Source organism: Micropterus salmoides, unplaced genomic scaffold (genome assembly GCF_014851395.1).
Source record: "Micropterus salmoides isolate LMB-PRFRI ecotype aquatic unplaced genomic scaffold, ASM1485139v1 Ms_hic_scaffold_1010, whole genome shotgun sequence".
In the NCBI taxonomy this organism is placed as follows: domain Eukaryota; kingdom Metazoa; phylum Chordata; class Actinopteri; order Centrarchiformes; family Centrarchidae; genus Micropterus; species Micropterus salmoides.
This window is the reverse complement of record NW_024040054.1, coordinates 3982-26531: the sequence shown is the minus strand read 5'-3', so window position 1 is coordinate 26531 and position 22550 is coordinate 3982. Positions and strand designations below refer to the sequence as shown.

General features: G+C 38.8%; 3 protein-coding genes across 3 annotated transcripts; all 3 read right to left on the bottom strand.

The window, feature by feature from the left end:
• Nucleotides 1-4127: 4127 nt before the first annotated feature.
• LOC119896726 (heme-binding protein 2-like) lies at nucleotides 4128-7229 on the bottom strand. Its single transcript, XM_038710151.1, has 4 exons — nucleotides 6991-7229; nucleotides 6775-6901; nucleotides 5427-5592; nucleotides 4128-4434 (listed from the first exon to the last, which is right to left on the bottom strand). The coding sequence occupies exons 1-4, from the start codon at nucleotides 7117-7119 to the stop codon at nucleotides 4266-4268; spliced, it is 591 nt and encodes a 196-aa protein (XP_038566079.1). The 5' UTR covers nucleotides 7120-7229; the 3' UTR covers nucleotides 4128-4265.
• Nucleotides 7230-10236: 3007 nt separating this feature from the next.
• On the bottom strand, nucleotides 10237-13333 carry LOC119896727 (heme-binding protein 2-like). Its single transcript, XM_038710152.1, has 4 exons — nucleotides 13095-13333; nucleotides 12879-13005; nucleotides 11536-11701; nucleotides 10237-10543 (listed from the first exon to the last, which is right to left on the bottom strand). Exons 1-4 carry the CDS (start codon nucleotides 13221-13223, stop codon nucleotides 10375-10377), a joined length of 591 nt encoding a protein of 196 aa, XP_038566080.1. The 5' UTR covers nucleotides 13224-13333; the 3' UTR covers nucleotides 10237-10374.
• A 4145-nt stretch (nucleotides 13334-17478) lies between these two features.
• LOC119896728 (F-box/WD repeat-containing protein 9-like) lies at nucleotides 17479-22195 on the bottom strand (the record flags this gene model as incomplete). Its single annotated transcript, XM_038710153.1, has 3 exons — nucleotides 17479-17502; nucleotides 21454-21623; nucleotides 21836-22195. Coding segments are annotated over 3 exons (554 nt in total), but the record flags the coding sequence as incomplete, so codon positions are not given.
• Between the last annotated feature and the right edge of the window lie 355 nt (nucleotides 22196-22550).

Below are 22550 nucleotides of genomic sequence, written 5' to 3'. Positions count from 1 at the left end.
TTACAACAATTAGTTGTCTTTGTGATTGTAATTAATAATAAGAGTTCAGCTGAAGGGCAGCTCTCCACACCAAAGTGTGTTGAGAGAGACTGACCAAGAGAAACAGAAACAACAAACATTTACTGCTAGAGAATAGTTGTGGAGTCTTCAAGAGAAGCCACAGTGAAAATTTATGTTTACATGAGGCAACATGCACGATATCAGGGTCCTAAAACAGGCACTCTCAAATGTAATGCAGAAATTATTAATGCTGTTATTTACATTTTGACAGTGTGTGAAAAGTCTTTTTTGATTGTCATATAACAGTGAAAATAAATGTTATGCTGGTAAACAATGTGTTAGTGGTAACCTGTACAAAGAGAACATAAGTGGTCCAAGAACTGATCCTTGTCATGCTAACTCTTATTACAAGTTAACTGAAATAACGGTGACATGTATTGGCTATAATGATAAAGAATTCATCCAGCTTTGCCAACCACTCTGGTACAGCATTCAGACCTGTTTCTTACAGATTGACCTGAGTAGTGTTTGGCTTTGATCTGTACATAACAAGGTGTTAATGATGCCAACCATGAACCACGTCTCCTGTTTTCCTGTTATTTCCCTGATAATGTCAAGGGATTTATCCCAGCAGAGATTTCAAACTATCAAGAGAAAGCCCGTGTTACCAACTGAAAGCATAAAGTTCCACATATATGGTATCACACTTAATGATAGCACAATAGCAGGAAATCAAGGGTTTGGACACAATACCAGACATCCAAAGCAAAAGCAGGTACAGTTCAAAATCAATACAAACATTTATTTGTCCCATTTCTTCCCAAATGGATCAAAGCAGCAGTCGGTAACAATTGAACATACAATGCAAAACCTTCCACATCTCTCTCTGCTGCTTGAATAACGCCGCTATGAAGTTTTCCCCTACTGCTAGATATGTTCACATGTGTTTTGTACTATATGCTGTTACTTAGGAAAGGAGAGCTGGGCAGCTAGTGATTGTTTCTCAGTCATTGCGTTTGCAAAACTTCTGAAGGCGAGCATGCAGGAGGACGGGTGCTGCGCAACCCGTGCTTGAGCAGTGATTGACACTAAGTTAAGTTTGTAGATCTGTAGATCAGATATGTACTGTATATGTACTATTTTGTCTTACTGGAAAATAAAAAATATTTGAAAAGTTTCAATCTGGTTTCAGGAAGTACCACAGCGCTGAGACTGCCCTGCTTAGAGTCACCAATGACCTTTTAATTCTGCTGATGATGGCATGTGTTCAGTCCTAGTACACCACTGACCACAACATCATGTTAAGCCTTGTGCAGACTACACGATTTTCAGAAATATATAAAAAATACAAGCAATATTAACTTTTAAGGACACTGAGACCATTTTACATGCCTTCATCTCATCACGCCTGGATTACTGCAACAGCCTTTTTACTTGCTTAACTCAAAAATCTGCTAATTGACTCAAGACTGTCCAGAACTCAGCTGCCACACTTTTAAACAGAACAAAGAAATATGACGCCATCACCCCTGTTTTAGCTTCATTACACTGGCTCCCAGTTTGTTTTAGAATTGACTTTAAAATTTTATGGATCACTTTTACAGCTCTTCATGGCCTCTCACCCTGTTATATCTCTGACCTTTTAGTCCCATACGCACCAGTACGTACCTTAAGATCCTTGGGCAGAGGTCTGCTGGCTGTTCCAGAGTCTAGACTGAAAACTAAAGGGGAACAGCCTGCCAGAGGAAATCAGGTTGGCTGAGTCAGTGAACTCTTTTAAGTCCCTTCTTAAAACAGCCTTTCCCGATTTTCTATTTTCTATATATATTTTATATTACTTTAAACGTGTATTTTAGTCTCTTAAGTGTTTTGCTTTTATCATGTATTTGTTTTTTTTATTGTCTTTAGGCTTGTTAAAGCACTTTGTAACTTGTTTTTGAAAAGTACTCTACAAAGAGATTATTATTGTTACTACTGTCAGGATATAGTCACATTTTCACCAAAAAGTTTAATTTTATTAAAGTTATCTACTGACCACTGCACCACCCCATTCATCAGTTTATGTGTATGTCTCCATAGTCGTGGTAGCACGGTGGCCTAGTGGATAGCACTGGGTTTGGACACCGGTCGTCCCAGCCTTTGTGTGGAGTTTGTATGTTCTCTCTGTGTCTGTGTGGGTTTTCTCCAGGTGCTCCGGCTTCCCCCACCATCAACAACATGTTCGCTAGGTTGGTTCTCCAGTCAGTGCTGTTTGACCTGGCATGCCATTTCAATCTGAGTTGGTCCCCACTGCTCCTTTCTGGGTTGGGTTAAATGCAGAGGATGAATTTTGCCATATGTATGCGACAAATAAAGTATGTTTACGTTATTTGATTGGCTTGAATACTCCAAATCTTCTTTATTATGTCTAGTCAATTTTTTCCAACAAATATGGATGTTTTTTTCCCAATTATGCATTTTTAAACAGCACATCCAATCCATGCAGGTGTCAAAAAGCAAAATAAATACCCTTCTCCATTATCTTCCCACTTTAAAAAAAAAAAAAATCTAAATAATGTTTATTAAAATAAAGTTTCAACAACATAGACATGCCCAAATATAAAATAAAGTAAAACTAAATAACAGTGAAAACAACCTTCATATATTTAAGTTATATCATATGGCAGTAAGGTCTTTGTTCAGTTGTACTTTTGGCAGGTGTCGGTAGGGTTGACCTGTAGTTACCGTTCTACTCAGAAAGACAGGAACAACCTGACATTGACCACATATGCAAAACATAGATAAAATTTTAATTGATAGGTGCAAGGACAGATGTGCAATGTTTATTACAGCAGATATGGCTGGAGCAAGAAGCATTATCAGACAACAATATATCATCACTAATGTGTAAAAAGTGAGAATCACTGCTGGTAAATACAACATTCCTGAAACTAAATGCAACAGAGGCATCCGTCTGTCTGCTGACCAACAATGTTTATAAACTGGAACTGCAGCGACATAATACAAGACTTACAGGAACAGTAAAGACCTTGAATTAAAGAATAAGTATAGAGTTACTATTACAGTCATACACAAACAATACTGGGCATGCAAAAAACCACACACAACACTGTTTTAATTAAATTCTGCCCAAAGACGAGATAATGGGCCTCATATTCTTTCTAGAATGTATTCATGACTGAATAAGTAAATTACAAAACTAATAACTGTTATATAACTGTTGATGTGGGTTGATGTCATTGAAGGTGAAAATGTTTTCCATGTACTGGTGGGCTTTTATGCTGACTTATTTTTGAGTATCGCTGTATGATATACAGCGGCTAGAAAAAGTATGTGAACCTTTTGAGATTTCATGGTTTTCTGCATAAATCTGTCATAAAATGTGATCTGATCTTCATCTAAGTCATCAAGGGTATTGACAAATAAAATGTGTCTAAAATAATTCTGATCTCATCATTCAACACTCAAAATGACAGTGAAAAAAGTAAGTGAACCCTTATAGTCAATAACTGGTTTCCCCCTTCATACTTTGTTTTCATGATAATATATTGGGTCCTTTCTACGCCAGGTGTAAGTGCTGTGTGGTTCGTCCAGATAGTTCAATCCTAGTTTCATCAGTCCACAAAACATTTTGCCAATACCGCTGTGGAGTACCAATGTGCTCTTTTGCAAAGCACTTTTGTAAGCAGTGGCTTCCTTCCGTAGATACCCTGCTTGCTCAATGTTTTACGTATTGAAGACTCATGAACAGAGATGTTAGCCAGTTCCAATGATGCCTTCAAATCTTTAGCATTGTCATTTTGACTGGGCGCCCACTTCTGGTTAGAGTAGCAACAGTCCCAAAGGGTCTCCACTGGTGAGTTTCTAAAGTCTTTGAAGTCACTTTGTAAACTTAACCAGCTTTATGTAAATCAAAAATTCTTGATAGTGGCGCCTCTGTAAGCGACTCACAAGCATGTGCTTCTTGTGCAGCACTAACTCCAAAAGTAGTCCAAGTAGCTGTAGTCCCACACCTCCACACTCATTTTCTTAACAAGACTCCAGGTGTGTTAAAACCTGACTCCAATTAGCTTTCTGGAGGTCTTTAACTCAAGCACTGTTTGCAATAAAGACAGGAGGGATGAGAATTTATTTTAGGCATGTTTTTATTAGTCAATACCCTTGACATGAATGAAGATCAGATTGCATTTTATGACAAATTTATTCAGAAAACCATGAAATTCCAAGAGCTTCACATACTTTTTCCTGCCACTGTATGATGCACACTAGATCCAGATCCAGATCTCATTGTGGTGAGTAACAGAGAAAATGGGGTCATAGCCAGCCCCACTGCAAGTGTTGGGATTAAAGGTTTTCCCAGCTTGAACCAAGGCCTCACGAAGCATCCTTGCATTTTCTTGACCATCCTTGATGCTTGGAGGACCATCAAAGACCCTTTTATGTTATGTGAAAAGAAGGACAGAAAAAAGTTTTAGATTACGTCGAACACTTTGTTCACCGGAAAGTTTCATTTGCAGATTTTTTTTAACACAAGTTCTGCTTTTACTCAGAGCTTAGTTGTAGTCAACTCCGTAATCTTATATAGTTATCTTCGCTTCGACTGACTCATTGATAGTGTTTATTGCGTCCTTTTAATGCATCAGAGACACGTACCCATCAACAACACTGCAGCTTCTGGGATATTGTGGCTGGTAGCGATGACAACGCAACACAGAAACACTACTTTGGGGACTCATTCCAGGGACCCTGTAATGTCATACCTTCCCAATGGCTGAATGGGCTTTAGCCAGCCCATTTGTGGTGCGTTTAAGCACAATAAATCATTTTTCATGAACATGTTTCAGAAACAGTCTAAAGCAGCTACAAGCAATTCCTCCCTATTAAAATAGATTTTTGAAATCTGAGCAGGAAATGCGTTCCCTCCTGACTTTTACTCTTGGAACGGCGTTCCCCTGTGTACCCCCAATTTCCACCCCTGCCTGTGTGAATAAAAGTCAACTTGTAGTTTGCCAGTTAAACGCAGAAGTAGGAAATATTCAGTTTGCATTAGCAGTAACCTAAAACAGTATTTTTCCAGGGAATGTCACCATATACACTCAGTTCATTATACTGCAAAAAAAAAGAGAAATCTCCCTCTCTACCACCACCTTCATCAGTGGGCCATAGGCTCAATCACTATTGAGTTACCTCATTCAGAGATCAATAGTGACTTTAAGTATTTACATTGTTCGTAGTGAAGAGTTTGAATTCTCAGTTACAGTAAATGCTGACCCCAATAAAGGTCAAATCTGGTTATTCATGTATTCAAGTCACACTTTTGTCTCATAGCTTTTGAACAGTAAACATGTTACATGATTTAAGTGTTTAGTGACCGTTAAATGAAACCCAACATAATGAATTGAAAGATAGAAGCAATCACTGTTTACCTGACGTAGACCGTGCCTTCAGGTCTGCTTTGCCATGTGACTGACGGATCAGTGTTTTCAGGCTTTGTTGTGTTAGGAGGAACAAACCAGGACACTGACAAATCCTGTGTGGCATTATCTGTGATGGTGATCAGCACTGGCCAGGTGTCAACAGGGATCTTATAACCTGGAAGTGACAAACACGTTACAAAATGGTAAAAGATGATGTTCCTTTATTGATCCCCATAGGCATAGGTGTCATTTACGCCATCACTTTTTGAAAGCATTTGTTCTGAAAAATAGCTTGTGACAAGAAATGTTAAATAACAAATGAAAATGCTTTGAGAAAAGTTTATTTGCACAATAAGAAAACATGCTATGAATATAGAAGAAAGAAATGTGCAATGTCCAAAAAAGTAACTAAGCTGCTGCTGATTACTGTATTATGTTGCATTATATTATTTTGAATGGTCACCTGCCAATTGAATTTTGTGTTTCCCTTTACATAAATAAATATCCACCATAAATTTGTGCAGAAAATAAAGTTTTTAAAGCTCAAAATTTTCTAGGGCACAAGGATAGTCTCGTGAGCTAAGTGTATTGTCACACCCCTAATCTCAGCCCTTATGTCACCAGCACTTTAACATAAAGTGAAACCTTTTCCCGTAGGGGAAGTTAAAGTTGGCACAGCAGCACAGGGGACTGTAGTGCAAAGAGTAAAATACAATAAAAGTAGAATGTTGTCAAATCAAATACAAGTTAAACACACTACACAATCAAAAATAGAATATGGTATCCATTTTGTATCCGCATGTGCAAAGTAAGCAAACATCACTGCAAGAACACAGGCAAGTTTCTCAGGAAACCACACAATGGTTTGTGCGCTTGTCACCATTTACACAACTTGTAACATTTCTTGAAGGCAAAGTCTAAACAGATTTTTAGATGTTTGATGAAAAACAGCTACAAGTATTGTAATTTGTATTAATGCTTTTCACATCAATGTTGATGTGTTCTACTTTGATGCACCACAATAAGACTTGCCAGGATTCTATTCTCCACCCTTTTGTTCTTCTAATAAACCTCACCCATTTATTGAGCTCTGGTTTTGCCCCCCCCATTGTGTGTGTCACATCCTCATTCAGTAGGTAGTTAATAACTATGCAGTGAATATTCTCATTTGATGCGTGAAGTTATTTTGGTCGTCAAACTAAATTATAAACCTGCTATTCTCTAATGACCTCTTTAAATATAGTAGTATTCAAGTTATGGTTGTTTAACGCACATTGATTGCACAGATATTGTTCAAATTAGCATTACAAAACCAGGACTGTATGAGTGAAACATTCAGTTTTGGACCCCGACATACCTGCATCACTCTGTCTCTTGCAGTAGTCAGTCAGCCTTGAACATGCAGCCATAAAGTCAGCTACCTTATCGCTTTCCAACTTGGTGGTAATCCATTCAGTGGAAACATACAAACGTGTCTCAAAATCCTGTAGACAACAGAACATAAGACAGTTTTTGTACATATACTCACAGCATACCAATGGTGCATGTGTGAGTGAGCAGCTCTGAAGTCTACCTGGTTTGTCTCAACCACACTGTATTGAGGACATTGTTGCTGATGGCAAAAGTCTGGAGCCGTCCAATCTTGTCCTCCGCAGAACGACACCAGGACAAAAGATACCAGCATGAACAGTGGCTGCGCCATTTTCCCGGACTCTTTAAAGTAACTCAGCTTCAAACACACTCCTGATGCAATAAAAAGGAATGATAAACTCGCATCAGCATTACCAGTATATCAGGTCACACAGACACTCTGGCATGGTTCTCCCTCTCTGACAGTCACTGCCACACATATACTCACCTAAAGGATTATTAGGAACACCTGTTCAATTTCTCATTAATGCAATTATCTAATCAACCAATCACATGGCAGTTGCTTCAATGCATTTAGGGGTGTGGTCCTGGTCAAGACAATCTCCTGAACTCCAAACTGAATGTCAGAATGGGAAAGAAAGGTGATTTAAGCAATTTTGAGCGTGGCATGGTTGTTGGTGCCAGACGGGCCGGTCTGAGTATTTCACAATCTGCTCAGTTACTGGGATTTTCACGCACAACCATTTCTAGGGTTTACAAAGAATGGTGTGAAAAGGGGAAAAAACATCCTGTATGCGGCAGTCCTGTGGGCGAAAATGCCTTGTTGATGCTAGAGGTCAGAGGAGAATGGGCCGACTGATTCAAGCTGATAGAAGAGCAACTTTGACTGAAATAACCACTCGTTACAACCGAGGTATGCAGAAAAGCATTTGTGAAGCCACAACACGCACAACCTTGAGGCGGATGGGCTACAACAGCAGAAGCCCCCACCGGGGGTACTTCCAGCAGGATAATGCAAACATTTCTAAAGAATGCTTTCAGCACCTTGTTGAATCAATGCCACGTAGAATTAAGGCGAAAGGGGGTCAAAGACAGTATTAGTATGGTGTTCCTAATAATCCTTTAGGTGAGTGTAGTTTCACATGCATTTGTTTTTGTAAAAGTCTATAGATATTTAATTTGTCTTTTCCTGAATGATTTATTGTTTTCATGCACATGGATCAATTCCGTTAAGACTGGAAATTGTTGTGCTGTAGTAAGTAGTGGTAAGTAAGTGAAATGTATTTAATATAGCTCCTTTCACAGAGCAAGTACTTTACAGTGATAAAAAATTGCAACAATGAAACAGTGGAGCAATCAGACAATTACATGTAAGCATCAAACATTATTAAACCATAACACATTGACGACTCACTAACGAATCGTCACATATTGACGCTTGGTCAAGGCCCTTTGGCGTCGCCTTTTAACGCCCTGGGTACCCCTCTTGCATCATTTATTGACGTTGGGTGGTTGGGGCGGTGCAGTGGATAAGACCTATGGTGTGAGAGACCCAGGTTCAATCCCCCACTGTGACAGATTCACCAATGTGTCCCTGAGCAAGACACTTAACCCCTAGTTGGTCCAGAGGTGTGCGACCTCTGACATATACAGCAATTGTAAGTTGCTTTGGATAAAAGCGTAGTAAAATAACATTATTTAGCTCCGTACCTCAGTAACCCCTCAACCCTGTCACACAAATCATTCCACGTAAAAATAATGAAGTGATAATTGTGTGACAACAACAGTAAATTACATCATATAAGTCTTCTAAACAACATTGAGACAGGCAAGTTACCACCTTCTTTTATATCTATATATTAGTCATTGATATTGTGATGTTGTGGTGGTCAAGCTTAATGCCTCAAATAAACACAGAAAACTATTACTTTTGAAAATTATCTTTGTTATTTCAACAATAGATATGATTTCTTAACCTCATGCAGACTATGTGCTCTCCTGTTATTCACCACATTTAGAGCAGTGGCCATTTTGAGGGAAAAAAATCACAACCCCATCACAATCAACCCCGTTACTTTTTGATCATAATATAGTTGTGAGATTGGGTTGTATTGTGTTTTAACACCACATGCATACAGTATGTTAAATGTATTAATGCCCATGTAAAAGCTGTGTGCTCTGCCTAGAGGCACCTTTCTTTACCACACTGGTAAAGTAAATAAATAAATAAGTAAAATAAATCTAAATGCAACAGAGGCATCCGTCTGTCTGCTGACCAACAATGTTTATTAAACTGGAACTGCAGCGACATAATACAAGACTTACAGGAACAGTAAAGACCTTGAATTAAAGAATAAGTATAGAGTTACTATACAGTCATACACAAACAATACTGGGCATGCAAAAAACCACACACAACACTGTTTTAATTAAATTCTGCCCAAAGACGAGATAATGGGCCTCATGTTCTTTCTAGAATGTATTCATGACTGAATAAGTAAATTACAAAACTAATAACTGTTATATAATAACTGTTGATGTGGGTTGATGTCATTGAAGGTGAAAATGTTTTCCATGTACTGGTGGGCTTTTATGCTGACTTATTTTTGAGTATCGCTGTATGATATACAGCGGCTAGAAAAAGTATGTGAACCTTTTGAAATTTCATGGTTTTCTGCATAAATCTGTCATAAAATGTGATCTGATCTTCATCTAAGTCATCAAGGGTATTGACAAATAAAATGTGTCTAAAATAATTCTGCTCTCTCTTTTTATCATTCAACACTCAAAATGACAGTGAAAAAAGTAAGTGAACCCTTATAGTCAATAACTGGTTTCCCCCTTCATACTTTGTTTTCATGATAATATATTGGGTCCTTTCTACGCCAGGTGTAAGTGCTGTGTGGTTCGTCCAGATAGTTCAATCCTAGTTTCATCAGTCCACAAAACATTTTGCCAATACCGCTGTGGAGTACCAATGTGCTCTTTTGCAAAGCACTTTTGTAAGCAGTGGCTTCCTTCCGTAGATACCCTGCTTGCTCAATGTTTTACGTATTGAAGACTCATGAACAGAGATGTTAGCCAGTTCCAATGATGCCTTCAAATCTTTAGCATTGTCATTTTGACTGGGCGCCCACTTCTGGTTAGAGTAGCAACAGTCCCAAAGGGTCTCCACTGGTGAGTTTCTAAAGTCTTTGAAGTCACTTTGTAAACTTAACCAGCTTTATGTAAATCAAAAATTCTTGATAGTGGCGCCTCTGTAAGCGACTCACAAGCATGTGCTTCTTGTGCAGCACTAACTCCAAAAGTAGTCCAAGTAGCTGTAGTCCCACACCTCCACACTCATTTTCTTAACAAGACTCCAGGTGTGTTAAAACCTGACTCCAATTAGCTTTCTGGAGGTCTTTAACTCAAGCACTGTTTGCAATAAAGACAGGAGGGATGAGAATTTATTTTAGGCATGTTTTTATTAGTCAATACCCTTGACATGAATGAAGATCAGATTGCATTTTATGACAAATTTATTCAGAAAACCATGAAATTCCAAGAGCTTCACATACTTTTTCCTGCCACTGTATGATGCACACTAGATCCAGATCCAGATCTCATTGTGGTGAGTAACAGAGAAAATGGGGTCATAGCCAGCCCCACTGCAAGTGTTGGGATTAAAGGTTTTCCCAGCTTGAACCAAGGCCTCACGAAGCATCCTTGCATTTTCTTGACCATCCTTGATGCTTGGAGGACCATCAAAGACCCTTTTATGTTATGTGAAAAGAAGGACAGAAAAAAGTTTTAGATTACGTCGAACACTTTGTTCACCGGAAAGTTTCATTTGCAGATTTTTTTTAACACAAGTTCTGCTTTTACTCAGAGCTTAGTTGTAGTCAACTCCGTAATCTTATATAGTTATCTTCGCTTCGACTGACTCATTGATAGTGTTTATTGCGTCCTTTTAATGCATCAGAGACACGTACCCATCAACAACACTGCAGCTTCTGGGATATTGTGGCTGGTAGCGATGACAACGCAACACAGAAACACTACTTTGGGGACTCATTCCAGGGACCCTGTAATGTCATACCTTCCCAATGGCTGAATGGGCTTTAGCCAGCCCATTTGTGGTGCGTTTAAGCACAATAAATCATTTTTCATGAACATGTTTCAGAAACAGTCTAAAGCAGCTACAAGCAATTCCTCCCTATTAAAATAGATTTTTGAAATCTGAGCAGGAAATGCGTTCCCTCCTGACTTTTACTCTTGGAACGGCGTTCCCCTGTGTACCCCCAATTTCCACCCCTGCCTGTGTGAATAAAAGTCAACTTGTAGTTTGCCAGTTAAACGCAGAAGTAGGAAATATTCAGTTTGCATTAGCAGTAACCTAAAACAGTATTTTTCCAGGGAATGTCACCATATACACTCAGTTCATTATACTGCAAAAAAAAAGAGAAATCTCCCTCTCTACCACCACCTTCATCAGTGGGCCATAGGCTCAATCACTATTGAGTTACCTCATTCAGAGATCAATAGTGACTTTAAGTATTTACATTGTTCGTAGTGAAGAGTTTGAATTCTCAGTTACAGTAAATGCTGACCCCAATAAAGGTCAAATCTGGTTATTCATGTATTCAAGTCACACTTTTGTCTCATAGCTTTTGAACAGTAAACATGTTACATGATTTAAGTGTTTAGTGACCGTTAAATGAAACCCAACATAATGAATTGAAAGATAGAAGCAATCACTGTTTACCTGACGTAGACCGTGCCTTCAGGTCTGCTTTGCCATGTGACTGACGGATCAGTGTTTTCAGGCTTTGTTGTGTTAGGAGGAACAAACCAGGACACTGACAAATCCTGTGTGGCATTATCTGTGATGGTGATCAGCACTGGCCAGGTGTCAACAGGGATCTTATAACCTGGAAGTGACAAACACGTTACAAAATGGTAAAAGATGATGTTCCTTTATTGATCCCCATAGGCATAGGTGTCATTTACGCCATCACTTTTTGAAAGCATTTGTTCTGAAAAATAGCTTGTGACAAGAAATGTTAAATAACAAATGAAAATGCTTTGAGAAAAGTTTATTTGCACAATAAGAAAACATGCTATGAATATAGAAGAAAGAAATGTGCAATGTCCAAAAAAGTAACTGCTGCTGATTACTGTATTATGTTGCATTATATTATTTTGAATGGTCACCTGCCAATTGAATTTTGTGTTTCCCTTTACATAAATAAATATCCACCATAAATTTGTGCAGAAAATAAAGTTTTTAAAGCTCAAAATTTTCTAGGGCACAAGGATAGTCTCGTGAGCTAAGTGTATTGTCACACCCCTAATCTCAGCCCTTATGTCACCAGCACTTTAACATAAAGTGAAACCTTTTCCCGTAGGGGAAGTTAAAGTTGGCACAGCAGCACAGGGGACTGTAGTGCAAAGAGTAAAATACAATAAAAGTAGAATGTTGTCAAATCAAATACAAGTTAAACACACTACACAATCAAAAATAGAATATGGTATCCATTTTGTATCCGCATGTGCAAAGTAAGCAAACATCACTGCAAGAACACAGGCAAGTTTCTCAGGAAACCACACAATGGTTTGTGCGCTTGTCACCATTTACACAACTTGTAACATTTCTTGAAGGCAAAGTCTAAACAGATTTTTAGATGTTTGATGAAAAACAGCTACAAGTATTGTAATTTGTATTAATGCTTTTCACATCAATGTTGATGTGTTCTACTTTGATGCACCACAATAAGACTTGCCAGGATTCTATTCTCCACCCTTTTGTTCTTCTAATAAACCTCACCCATTTATTGAGCTCTGGTTTTGCCCCCCCCATTGTGTGTGTCACATCCTCATTCAGTAGGTAGTTAATAACTATGCAGTGAATATTCTCATTTGATGCGTGAAGTTATTTTGGTCGTCAAACTAAATTATAAACCTGCTATTCTCTAATGACCTCTTTAAATATAGTAGTATTCAAGTTATGGTTGTTTAACGCACATTGATTGCACAGATATTGTTCAAATTAGCATTACAAAACCAGGACTGTATGAGTGAAACATTCAGTTTTGGACCCCGACATACCTGCATCACTCTGTCTCTTGCAGTAGTCAGTCAGCCTTGAACATGCAGCCATAAAGTCAGCTACCTTATCGCTTTCCAACTTGGTGGTAATCCATTCAGTGGAAACATACAAACGTGTCTCAAAATCCTGTAGACAACAGAACATAAGACAGTTTTTGTACATATACTCACAGCATACCAATGGTGCATGTGTGAGTGAGCAGCTCTGAAGTCTACCTGGTTTGTCTCAACCACACTGTATTGAGGACATTGTTGCTGATGGCAAAAGTCTGGAGCCGTCCAATCTTGTCCTCCGCAGAACGACACCAGGACAAAAGATACCAGCATGAACAGTGGCTGCGCCATTTTCCCGGACTCTTTAAAGTAACTCAGCTTCAAACACACTCCTGATGCAATAAAAAGGAATGATAAACTCGCATCAGCATTACCAGTATATCAGGTCACACAGACACTCTGGCATGGTTCTCCCTCTCTGACAGTCACTGCCACACATATACTCACCTAAAGGATTATTAGGAACACCTGTTCAATTTCTCATTAATGCAATTATCTAATCAACCAATCACATGGCAGTTGCTTCAATGCATTTAGGGGTGTGGTCCTGGTCAAGACAATCTCCTGAACTCCAAACTGAATGTCAGAATGGGAAAGAAAGGTGATTTAAGCAATTTTGAGCGTGGCATGGTTGTTGGTGCCAGACGGGCCGGTCTGAGTATTTCACAATCTGCTCAGTTACTGGGATTTTCACGCACAACCATTTCTAGGGTTTACAAAGAATGGTGTGAAAAGGGGAAAAAACATCCTGTATGCGGCAGTCCTGTGGGCGAAAATGCCTTGTTGATGCTAGAGGTCAGAGGAGAATGGGCCGACTGATTCAAGCTGATAGAAGAGCAACTTTGACTGAAATAACCACTCGTTACAACCGAGGTATGCAGCAAAGCATTTGTGAAGCCACAACACGCACAACCTTGAGGCGGATGGGCTACAACAGCAGAAGCCCCCACCGGGGGTACTTCCAGCAGGATAATGCAAACATTTCTAAAGAATGCTTTCAGCACCTTGTTGAATCAATGCCACGTAGAATTAAGGCGAAAGGGGGTCAAAGACAGTATTAGTATGGTGTTCCTAATAATCCTTTAGGTGAGTGTAGTTTCACATGCATTTGTTTTTGTAAAAGTCTATAGATATTTAATTTGTCTTTTCCTGAATGATTTATTGTTTTCATGCACATGGATCAATTCCGTTAAGACTGGAAATTGTTGTGCTGTAGTAAGTAGTGGTAAGTAAGTGAAATGTATTTAATATAGCTCCTTTCACAGAGCAAGTACTTTACAGTGATAAAAAATTGCAACAATGAAACAGTGGAGCAATCAGACAATTACACGTAAGCATCAAACATTATTAAACCATAAAAGGCATCAATCAATTTAACGTGTTCTATCTGTTCATGTGATTGCGTTTTCATATTAACTGGCAGCAGGATTAGAATTTAAAGGATTGATTCACATTTGTCCAAGTCTGTGGCGGAAACTTTAACTTTAATTTTTGGATTTGGATTCTTGGCCATTATAAATATTTGGAGTGTGTGCATAGTAGCATGTTTTGTGTGCACAGTGATGCAAAGCGTAGTTTTGGATGTGCCCAGTGGGCACCACGTGTATTGATCATTGTCAACTAATGATGACAGCAATTTTGACTGCACAATCACTTGGTAAACTAGTAAAAAAAAACATAAACATAGCTAGACTTTTCAGTCTGTTAAGTCTTGTTATGTCTGTTAAGTACTGTTAATCAAAAGGCTTAGTTTTTATTCCAGTTTACTAAAGGTTTAAGTAGTCTTTGTTTGAGTTCCAGTTCAATGAAACATTCTTGAAAGTCTGGGAAGTTACACTGACTGAAAATAACTGCTTGTCAACATTCCTGCTGAGTGAGTAAGTCATTGTTAGCAAAAGCCGTTGATCTTGTGAAGTCTGCATTTTAACAAAGCTACTTCCTCCTGATCTAATGCCGTCTTCATGTCATATTAGAGTTTCCAACTAGTAAAAAGCTTAACACACAACTCATAACTACATCTGGGAAGCTGGGTAAATAAACACAAATTTAATGGATATAGTGTTACATTGTCAATGCACAGACATTTTAACCCTTACATGACCAACTCTGTTTTCTGATGAAACATACAAATGTCCCTTCCAATATCCAGTTACTACTGAATTGTCCCTAGCAAAAATCTTTATCAAAAATTACTGATATCCGTCAGTGTCCAATCAAAGTATTTGGTACACAAACGGTTACCAGGTCTCGTTTTCTGCTACAAGTCCAATGCATATTTAAGTTTTAAAAGCTTATGCCCCCTCATAGTGGACCACTATGAACCTCAGTAACCTTTCTTTCTAAAAAACGACTTACGACAAATCTAATGATTTATTCAGACCATCAAGGGGAAAAGTGTGTTATATTGTAGGCTAATGTATTTTCCATCATGGTGCTGGACATGATTTTCTTGTTCCAGCCAACATAAAATATTCACCCTTGATATGGAAGTCATGGATGGACTGGGATTTAAGGTTTGGTTCATTCAAACAAACAAACAAACAATTTATATATGAGAAAAGAAAATCAGTATCATGAGCACTATCATGTCCCCGTTTCACCTCAGTGTGAGGTGTTTTTATTGAAATTTCTTTATTATACTATTGACATCGTGTTCTGTGTGATATAAACACGTTACTCTTAAACATTTTATATGGATTTTTCAAAGGTGTGATCACCACAAAAATTCCATTCACTTTCAATGTTTTGTGTTGGAAATTTGAGAGACAGTTATCACAAAACCTTGGCAAAAACAAAAACAAACAAACTGCAGCGGTAAGTGAGAAAATGTTGTTGAAGCTATCCAATAGTGTATGCAGTCTTCCCCTTTTCCTTTAGCTGACCTAAATCTAATGTTAGACTCAAATGCTTTACCTAAGTGATGCTCCATATTTGTATAGCGCCTTTCTAGTCTTTTTGACCACTACATCTGCATTAACCATTCACACACATTCACACACTGGTGGAACAGCCACCAGTATCAGTTCAGTATCTTGCCCAAGGACACGTCGACATGCAGCCTGGAGGAGCCAGGGATTAACGGGCAACCCGCTCTACCTCCTGAGCCACAGTTGCCCTGGTCAAGTTGTCACCTGGAGATCTCATGCATTGTATTCTAAGCGGAGACAATGAGTCTGCAATCATACGAGACTCCAAGAAAACGTGGTTATATGTTAGCCCTGAGTCTGAACTACAGTGTCTCGCTATCAGCCCAGCTGTTATCACCCTGACAGGGAGAGAGTTTCTACAGGTATTTCTGCCTAAGGACCTGTAGAGTCTGGCTCTATGATTGCCCCCATGTTCCTGCTCAACACCTGTTGCTAAAATAATTAGGGCACTAGAAGTGCCAGGGATCTATTGTAAAACGCATTTTTGAGTGTTTGAAGGAACTCGGCAGGTAGGGTGGCCCAGACCTCTTAGAGAACTACACAGAGTTCTTCTATCATTCTGGTCTGCCTTCTTGCAGGCCATCCCAAAGCTCTCTTTTTTTGCTCTGAGGAGAAAGAATTGAGGAGCAAGGAGGGATATGAGGATCCATGAACAAGGGTACATGAGAGCAGCCTTCACGGAAGTCTTTTACTGGCCAACACACCGCCTTATTGGATCTCAGTAATTGATTGGATGCTGCAGCTGATCTGACCAAACAGTTAAATCACAACATCACTGAAGTTTCATACCAGAGTGAAGACAAATAACAGATTAAACTTGAGTTATCACAACCAAGTTTTATGTTTTATTAATTTTTTTTAATTCACCATCTAGTTAAAATTCTGTGTTAAAGAAGGAAGAAGTGATTCTGCAGGAGGTTGATATTTGAACTCAACTGCCAAACAAATGAAGCCCTCTCTTGAGAGCTTCCCCTGAAGATCCGACCCCCAAATGTCACGGTCCACGCAACACATTGACGACTCACTAACGAATCGTCACATACTGACGCTTGGTCAAGGCCCTTTGGCGTCGCCTTTTAACGCCCTGGGTACCCCTCTTGCATCATTTATTGACGTTGGGTGGTTGGGGCGGTGCAGTGGGTAAGACCTATGGTGTGGGAGACCCAGGTTCAATCCCCCACTGTGACAGATTCACCAATGTGTCCCTGAGCAAGACACTTAACCCCTAGTTGGTCCAGAGGTGTGCGACCTCTGACATATACAGCAATTGTAAGTTGCTTTGGATAAAAGCGTCAGCTAAATGAATAAAAAAATGTAAAATGGCTCTGCGGTCAAGTTAGCAATGCTTAACAACAACAAATATACAACAATAAATATGCAACGTCCGGTTTGACTTTCAGAATAAAACTGTTGACCTGGAGAGTCTGTCCATCAGCAAGAAAAGCTTTTAACATAATTACTTTTCATTCAGTGTGAAGAATTCCTGTGTGTCAGGTTTGACATGAGTTACATCATTTAAATTTCAACCTGAAACATTTAGGCTAAAAAATCATTTACAATGTTCAAAAGGCACCAAGATTATATTCTGGGTTAAGTAAATAATAGTAAAGGCAATTCTGTCAGTAGAACTGATCCTGTGCCTCCTGGAAGTACACAGTATAAACACAGAATGCAGGTTGTTATTCCTGTGCAGGTGTTTGTTAAACAGGTAACAGCTACAGAGAGAAAACATGCTGCTCTGGCAGTGATAACTACATTTACATTTACTCATTTGACTCTTTTATTCAAAACGACTTACATTTGAGGAACAACCTACAAGCATCACTAAAGCACTGATAAAGCAAGTATACAGTTAGAGATCTACAAGTGACAATAGATACTACTTGTAAGAGCAGCAATGAATGAGTCATTCCATGAAACAGGAACGATTTGAATCCCTCTGACCATTTTCAGTGTATTTTATCAATTGGGTCACCAAAATCTACTTTTAAAAGCTTTGTATATCAATATGAATTGAACATACATATTGAAATCACATACATTTGATCTTTTTAATCAAAAATTGTCAGGTGACACCACCTACTTTGTCGTGTCCCTGATGACCTTTTATGAAAGCGTACTTGGGATATGACTAATAGAATTTTAAAAAGGTCCATTTTTTTTCTATTTACATAAACATGTATCGTTTTTTTTATGCTGTTAATGTTTTTTTTCCTAAATAAATTCATGATTCATTAAAATAACATTATTTAGCTCCGTACCTCAGTAACCCCTCAACCCTGTCACACAAATCATTCCACATAAAAATAATGAAGTGATAATTGTGTGACAACAACAGTAAATTACATCATATAAGTCTTCTAAACAACATTGAGACAGGCAAGTTACCACCTTCTTTTATATCTATATATTAGTCATTGATATTGTGATGTTGTGGTGGTCAAGCTTAATGCCTCAAATAAACACAGAAAACTATTACTTTTGAAAATTATTTTGTTATTTCAACAATAGATATGATTTCTTAACCTCATGCAGACTATGTGCTCTCCTGTTATTCACCACATTTAGAGCAGTGGCCATTTTGAGGGAAAAAAATCACAACCCCATCACAATCAACCCCGTTACTTTTTGATCATAATATAGTTGTGAGATTGGGTTGTATTGTGTTTTAACACCACATGCATACAGTATGTTAAATGTATTAATGCCCATGTAAAAGCTGTGTGCTCTGCCTAGAGGCACCTTTCTTTACCACACTGGTAAAGTAAATAAATAAATAAGTAAAATAAATCTACTGTCCTTTTGATTTAATGTTTTATAACTAATAATACCAGTTTATATCAATGTGCGGCAAGAATCTCCGACCATGTTCCATAACACATTATAACCACCGACTCTGCCTCGTTATGAATACACTTTAGTCACCATTTACAATTAGTGATATAAAATGGTAGCTTATAGTAATGTAATTCCCACTGTGAGACATACACCATTGTGTCCCTGAGCAAAACACATAAAAGCGTCTGCTAAATGAATAAATGTAAAGGTAAAGGTAAATGTAATGTTTAAAGTTATATAGCATGTCTTTAGTAAAGTGTTAAAATATCTATCCCTGTATAATTTATTCCAGGTGGACATAATACCATATGAACTAATTATAAGACCTTATAACACGTAATTGTTTGCTTTAAATAAAGTGACACACATTTTGCGCAGGAAAACAACTTTAATTTATCTTTCTTCAACAATCTGTATGAATTTTGAACATTTTGCAATTTAGCACAAAAACACAACATAATTACATCAAGAAAACTCATTGTCAGGGTGGTGAAAAATCGCTCAAGAGAAGACCTATTGCCGACCAACATCATGTAAGAAGAGGCTCAGATGTTGTCACAGATGAATGCCAAGCCTATGGACAGGCCCTAACAGATGCAGTGGACGATTAAAGACAACCACTTCACAAAACGTAGCCTATTAAAAGACTTAATTGAAATGGGAATTGGGAATACTGTTAGCTAGCGCTAACTGCCTTCACTTTTCCAGTAGTCAACTTTTCAGATAGTAGTCCTCAAAAATATGAATACAACTCCATTATTACAATTCAAGTTCCCTTTATTAGAATCAAAACTTTAAACATCTTCTGTCATTTCTCCATTTAACAGACAAAAATAAGGCACATATTGCATAAAGCTGAATATACAAAGTAAGTGACTGCTTGATCAGATAATTAACCGGCAACAATTTTGATAATCATTCATCAAGGGAAAGCCGGTGTGTTTGCGGTGAGAGACCAGAGGTAAAGGTGTGTGAGTGAGTGCAGGGAGAAGTTGAGGCAGGCTCAAAGTAGGTGCATTTACAAATAATAGAAATAATGTCCATGGGGATTAAAACATGTGTGGTGTCCGAACAATAATGCTGCGATGATGTGTTGAGAAGAAATCCGCTTGACACTGTTCTTGATGATAAAAGTTTATTACATCAAGGAGTTCAGCATCAATTACAAGCTCTGCAGCAGCTTGGAGAGAGACCCAGCCCGATGACCACTCTGTCTCTCTGTACATCAAACACAGCTTATATAGGACATGTTTAGGTATCTGTTAGATACCATATAAGGGTCTGAGTCTGCAAACTAAGGCACCAATCCATATAAGGGAAAAGAGGTGTTCAGATCTGTCCTGAACACAGACTGAACATCTATGGGGTATGGATCACACATAGTGACTTGTCAATCAATTGGCACTACCCCGATGTAAACGGTGACGCACGGTTAACGTCTGGACGTACGGACAACCTTAAGACGCAATATGCGTCATTTCCGATTCTTCTTCCTGTATGTATCCAAAGACAACAACAACAACAGCAGGCAGACGGATAATGAATAGTTCGGGGCAGATAGCAATCGCCTTGTAAATGTCAGTATCTCTGTATTTTCTACCGTCAACAAAAGACATTATATTCATGTTTTTGACAACATGAATAAAAAAATTGGTTTCCTCCTCGCTCCAGAAGTACGGTGCTGTGCGGCGTCTCGCCATGTTTACCTCGTTTACTTCCGTATACTGCACGCGGGTTTGGCGCATACAAGAAGTTCCTCTACTCAAAAGACCAAGATTCCTTGCGAATAGAACATGCGCAGAACACAAATCACTGTGGGGATATGCCGATACGCGTTTACATGACCAAAAATTCGGGTTAGAAAAGGGGTGCCCCAGGTATAATATCCCGGTTTTTAAAATCCGGGATATGAGCATATTCGTGTTTTTGCCGGTGTTTACATGGCCGTTCGCGACCGGGTTATTGCTAATATCCTGGTTTTGAACGGGTTATTGGCTGCATGTAAACGCAGTCAGTGATGATTTGGGGTGCCATGTCATCTGCTGGTGTTGGTCCACTGTGTTTTCTGAGGTCCAAGGTCAACGCAGCCGTCTACCAGGAAGGTTTAGAGCACTTCATGCTTCCTGCTGCTGACCAACTTTATGGAGATGCAGATTTCATTTTCCAACAGGACTTGGCACCTGCACACAGTGCCAAAGCTACCAGTACCTGGTTTAAGGACCATGGTATCCCTGTTCTTAATTGGCCAGCAAACTCGCCTGACCTTAACCCTATAGAAAATCTATGGGGTATTGTGAAGAGGAAGATGCGATACGCCAGACCCAACAATGCAGAAGAGCTGAAGGCCACTATCAGAGCAACCTGGGCTCTCATAACACCTGAGCAGTGCCACAGACTGATCGACTCCATGCCACGCCACATTGCTGCAGTAATTCAGGCAAAAGGAGCCCCAACTAAGTATTGAGTGCTGTACATGCTCATACTTTTCATGTTCATACTTTTCATGTTCATACTACTTCAGTTGGCCAACATTTCTAAAAATCCTTTTTTTGTATTGGTCTTAAGTAATTAGTAATTAGTTGTCAGTTTTAATCATCACAATTAAATGAAATAAACATTTGAAATATATCAGTCTGTGTGTAATGAATGCATATAATATCCAAGTTTAACTTTTTGAATGGAATTACTGAAATAAATCAACTTTTTGATGATATTCTAATTATATGACCAGCACTTGTGTGCACACAAACGCAGACCAAAGAAACTACATGTGTGTCTGCATCTACCCGAAGTCTCTTCAATCCTTTGCGGTCATAGACAGCCACAGTGCAGTCTTTACTCCCAGAGATGATGTACTTGTCATCTGCAGCTAGGCACATTACAGCGTTACCGTGGAGACGGAGGCTTTTCACCAGGGGTTCAGCAGTTGTGGACAAAATAATAACCAAGTGATTTGTCTTTGTGATTTCTTTGATAGCTGCTAACTGCTAAGACAAAAAGACATAAAATAAATGTTGAAGTGTGTAACACTGGTTTTAAGTCATGTGTCACTCCTCTATCATCAGATTTATAGAACTTTTTTTTTAATCACACTATGCCATTAAATTGTAATCCAAGTCATATGCTACACCTGCTTACCTCTGGTGTCATACATGCTGACCCTCTTGTCAAATGTACCAGCCAGCAATACATCTGACTGACAAGACAAGCAGAGGACAGCGGCCCCTGCCCTGATCAGGCCCCTCTCCGCACCACCTGCTTGAAGGTCCCACAGCCTCACTGTGCTGTCAAAGCCCCCTGAGGCCAGCAGAGGTCCCTGAGATGCCAGGCACCAGACCCAGCCCCTATGGGTGCTGAAGTCACCCTGCCCTCCCAATGTGTGCAGCAGCCTGCCACCAGAGTCTGCATGTAGATCCCACAGTTTAACATTCCAGTCTCTGGAACCTGTGGCACAAACTGTCCCCTCTCCACCCAACAGGAGGACTGAGTTGACCTGCACTGTAAAAAAAATTTGTTCTTTGACAGTTTTATTCCTTTTTATTTCACAGATTTTTCCTGTTTTTTTGAAACACATGAAAATTTCAAGAAATGAATTGTGAATTTACATGTCTAATGTAAAACAACATGAAAAACCTGTAGCTGTGAATAACCATAACATTTCTGTTATCTTAAGGAAACTTTTTGGTTTTTTTCACGTAAACAAACTGTTACAATACATTCAGGAATTTCCCATATTTTCACAAATATTATTTTTCTTATTTGAAAGAAAAAAGAGTTAAATTTAAGTATATACTTAGTAAATACTGTAAAAACATTTCTTAAACTTGGTACAATTAGTAACAGTTAACTGTAA

What these genes read in the sequence shown, in the direction of transcription:
- LOC119896726 (XM_038710151.1), bottom strand. Translation starts at nt 7,119, where the DNA reads ATGGCGCAGCCACTGTTCATGCTGGTATCTTTTGTCCTGGTGTCGTTC. An exon ending in CAAGAGACAGAGTGATGCAG is followed by an intron (nt 5,593 to 6,774) that starts GTATGTCGGGGT and finishes TGTCACTTCCAG; the next exon opens with GTTATAAGATCCCTGTTGAC. An exon ending in GAAGGCACGGTCTACGTCAG is followed by an intron (nt 4,435 to 5,426) that starts GTAAACAGTGAT and finishes ATAACATAAAAG; the next exon opens with GGTCTTTGATGGTCCTCCAA.
- LOC119896727 (XM_038710152.1), bottom strand. Translation starts at nt 13,223, where the DNA reads ATGGCGCAGCCACTGTTCATGCTGGTATCTTTTGTCCTGGTGTCGTTC. An exon ending in CAAGAGACAGAGTGATGCAG is followed by an intron (nt 11,702 to 12,878) that starts GTATGTCGGGGT and finishes TGTCACTTCCAG; the next exon opens with GTTATAAGATCCCTGTTGAC. An exon ending in GAAGGCACGGTCTACGTCAG is followed by an intron (nt 10,544 to 11,535) that starts GTAAACAGTGAT and finishes ATAACATAAAAG; the next exon opens with GGTCTTTGATGGTCCTCCAA.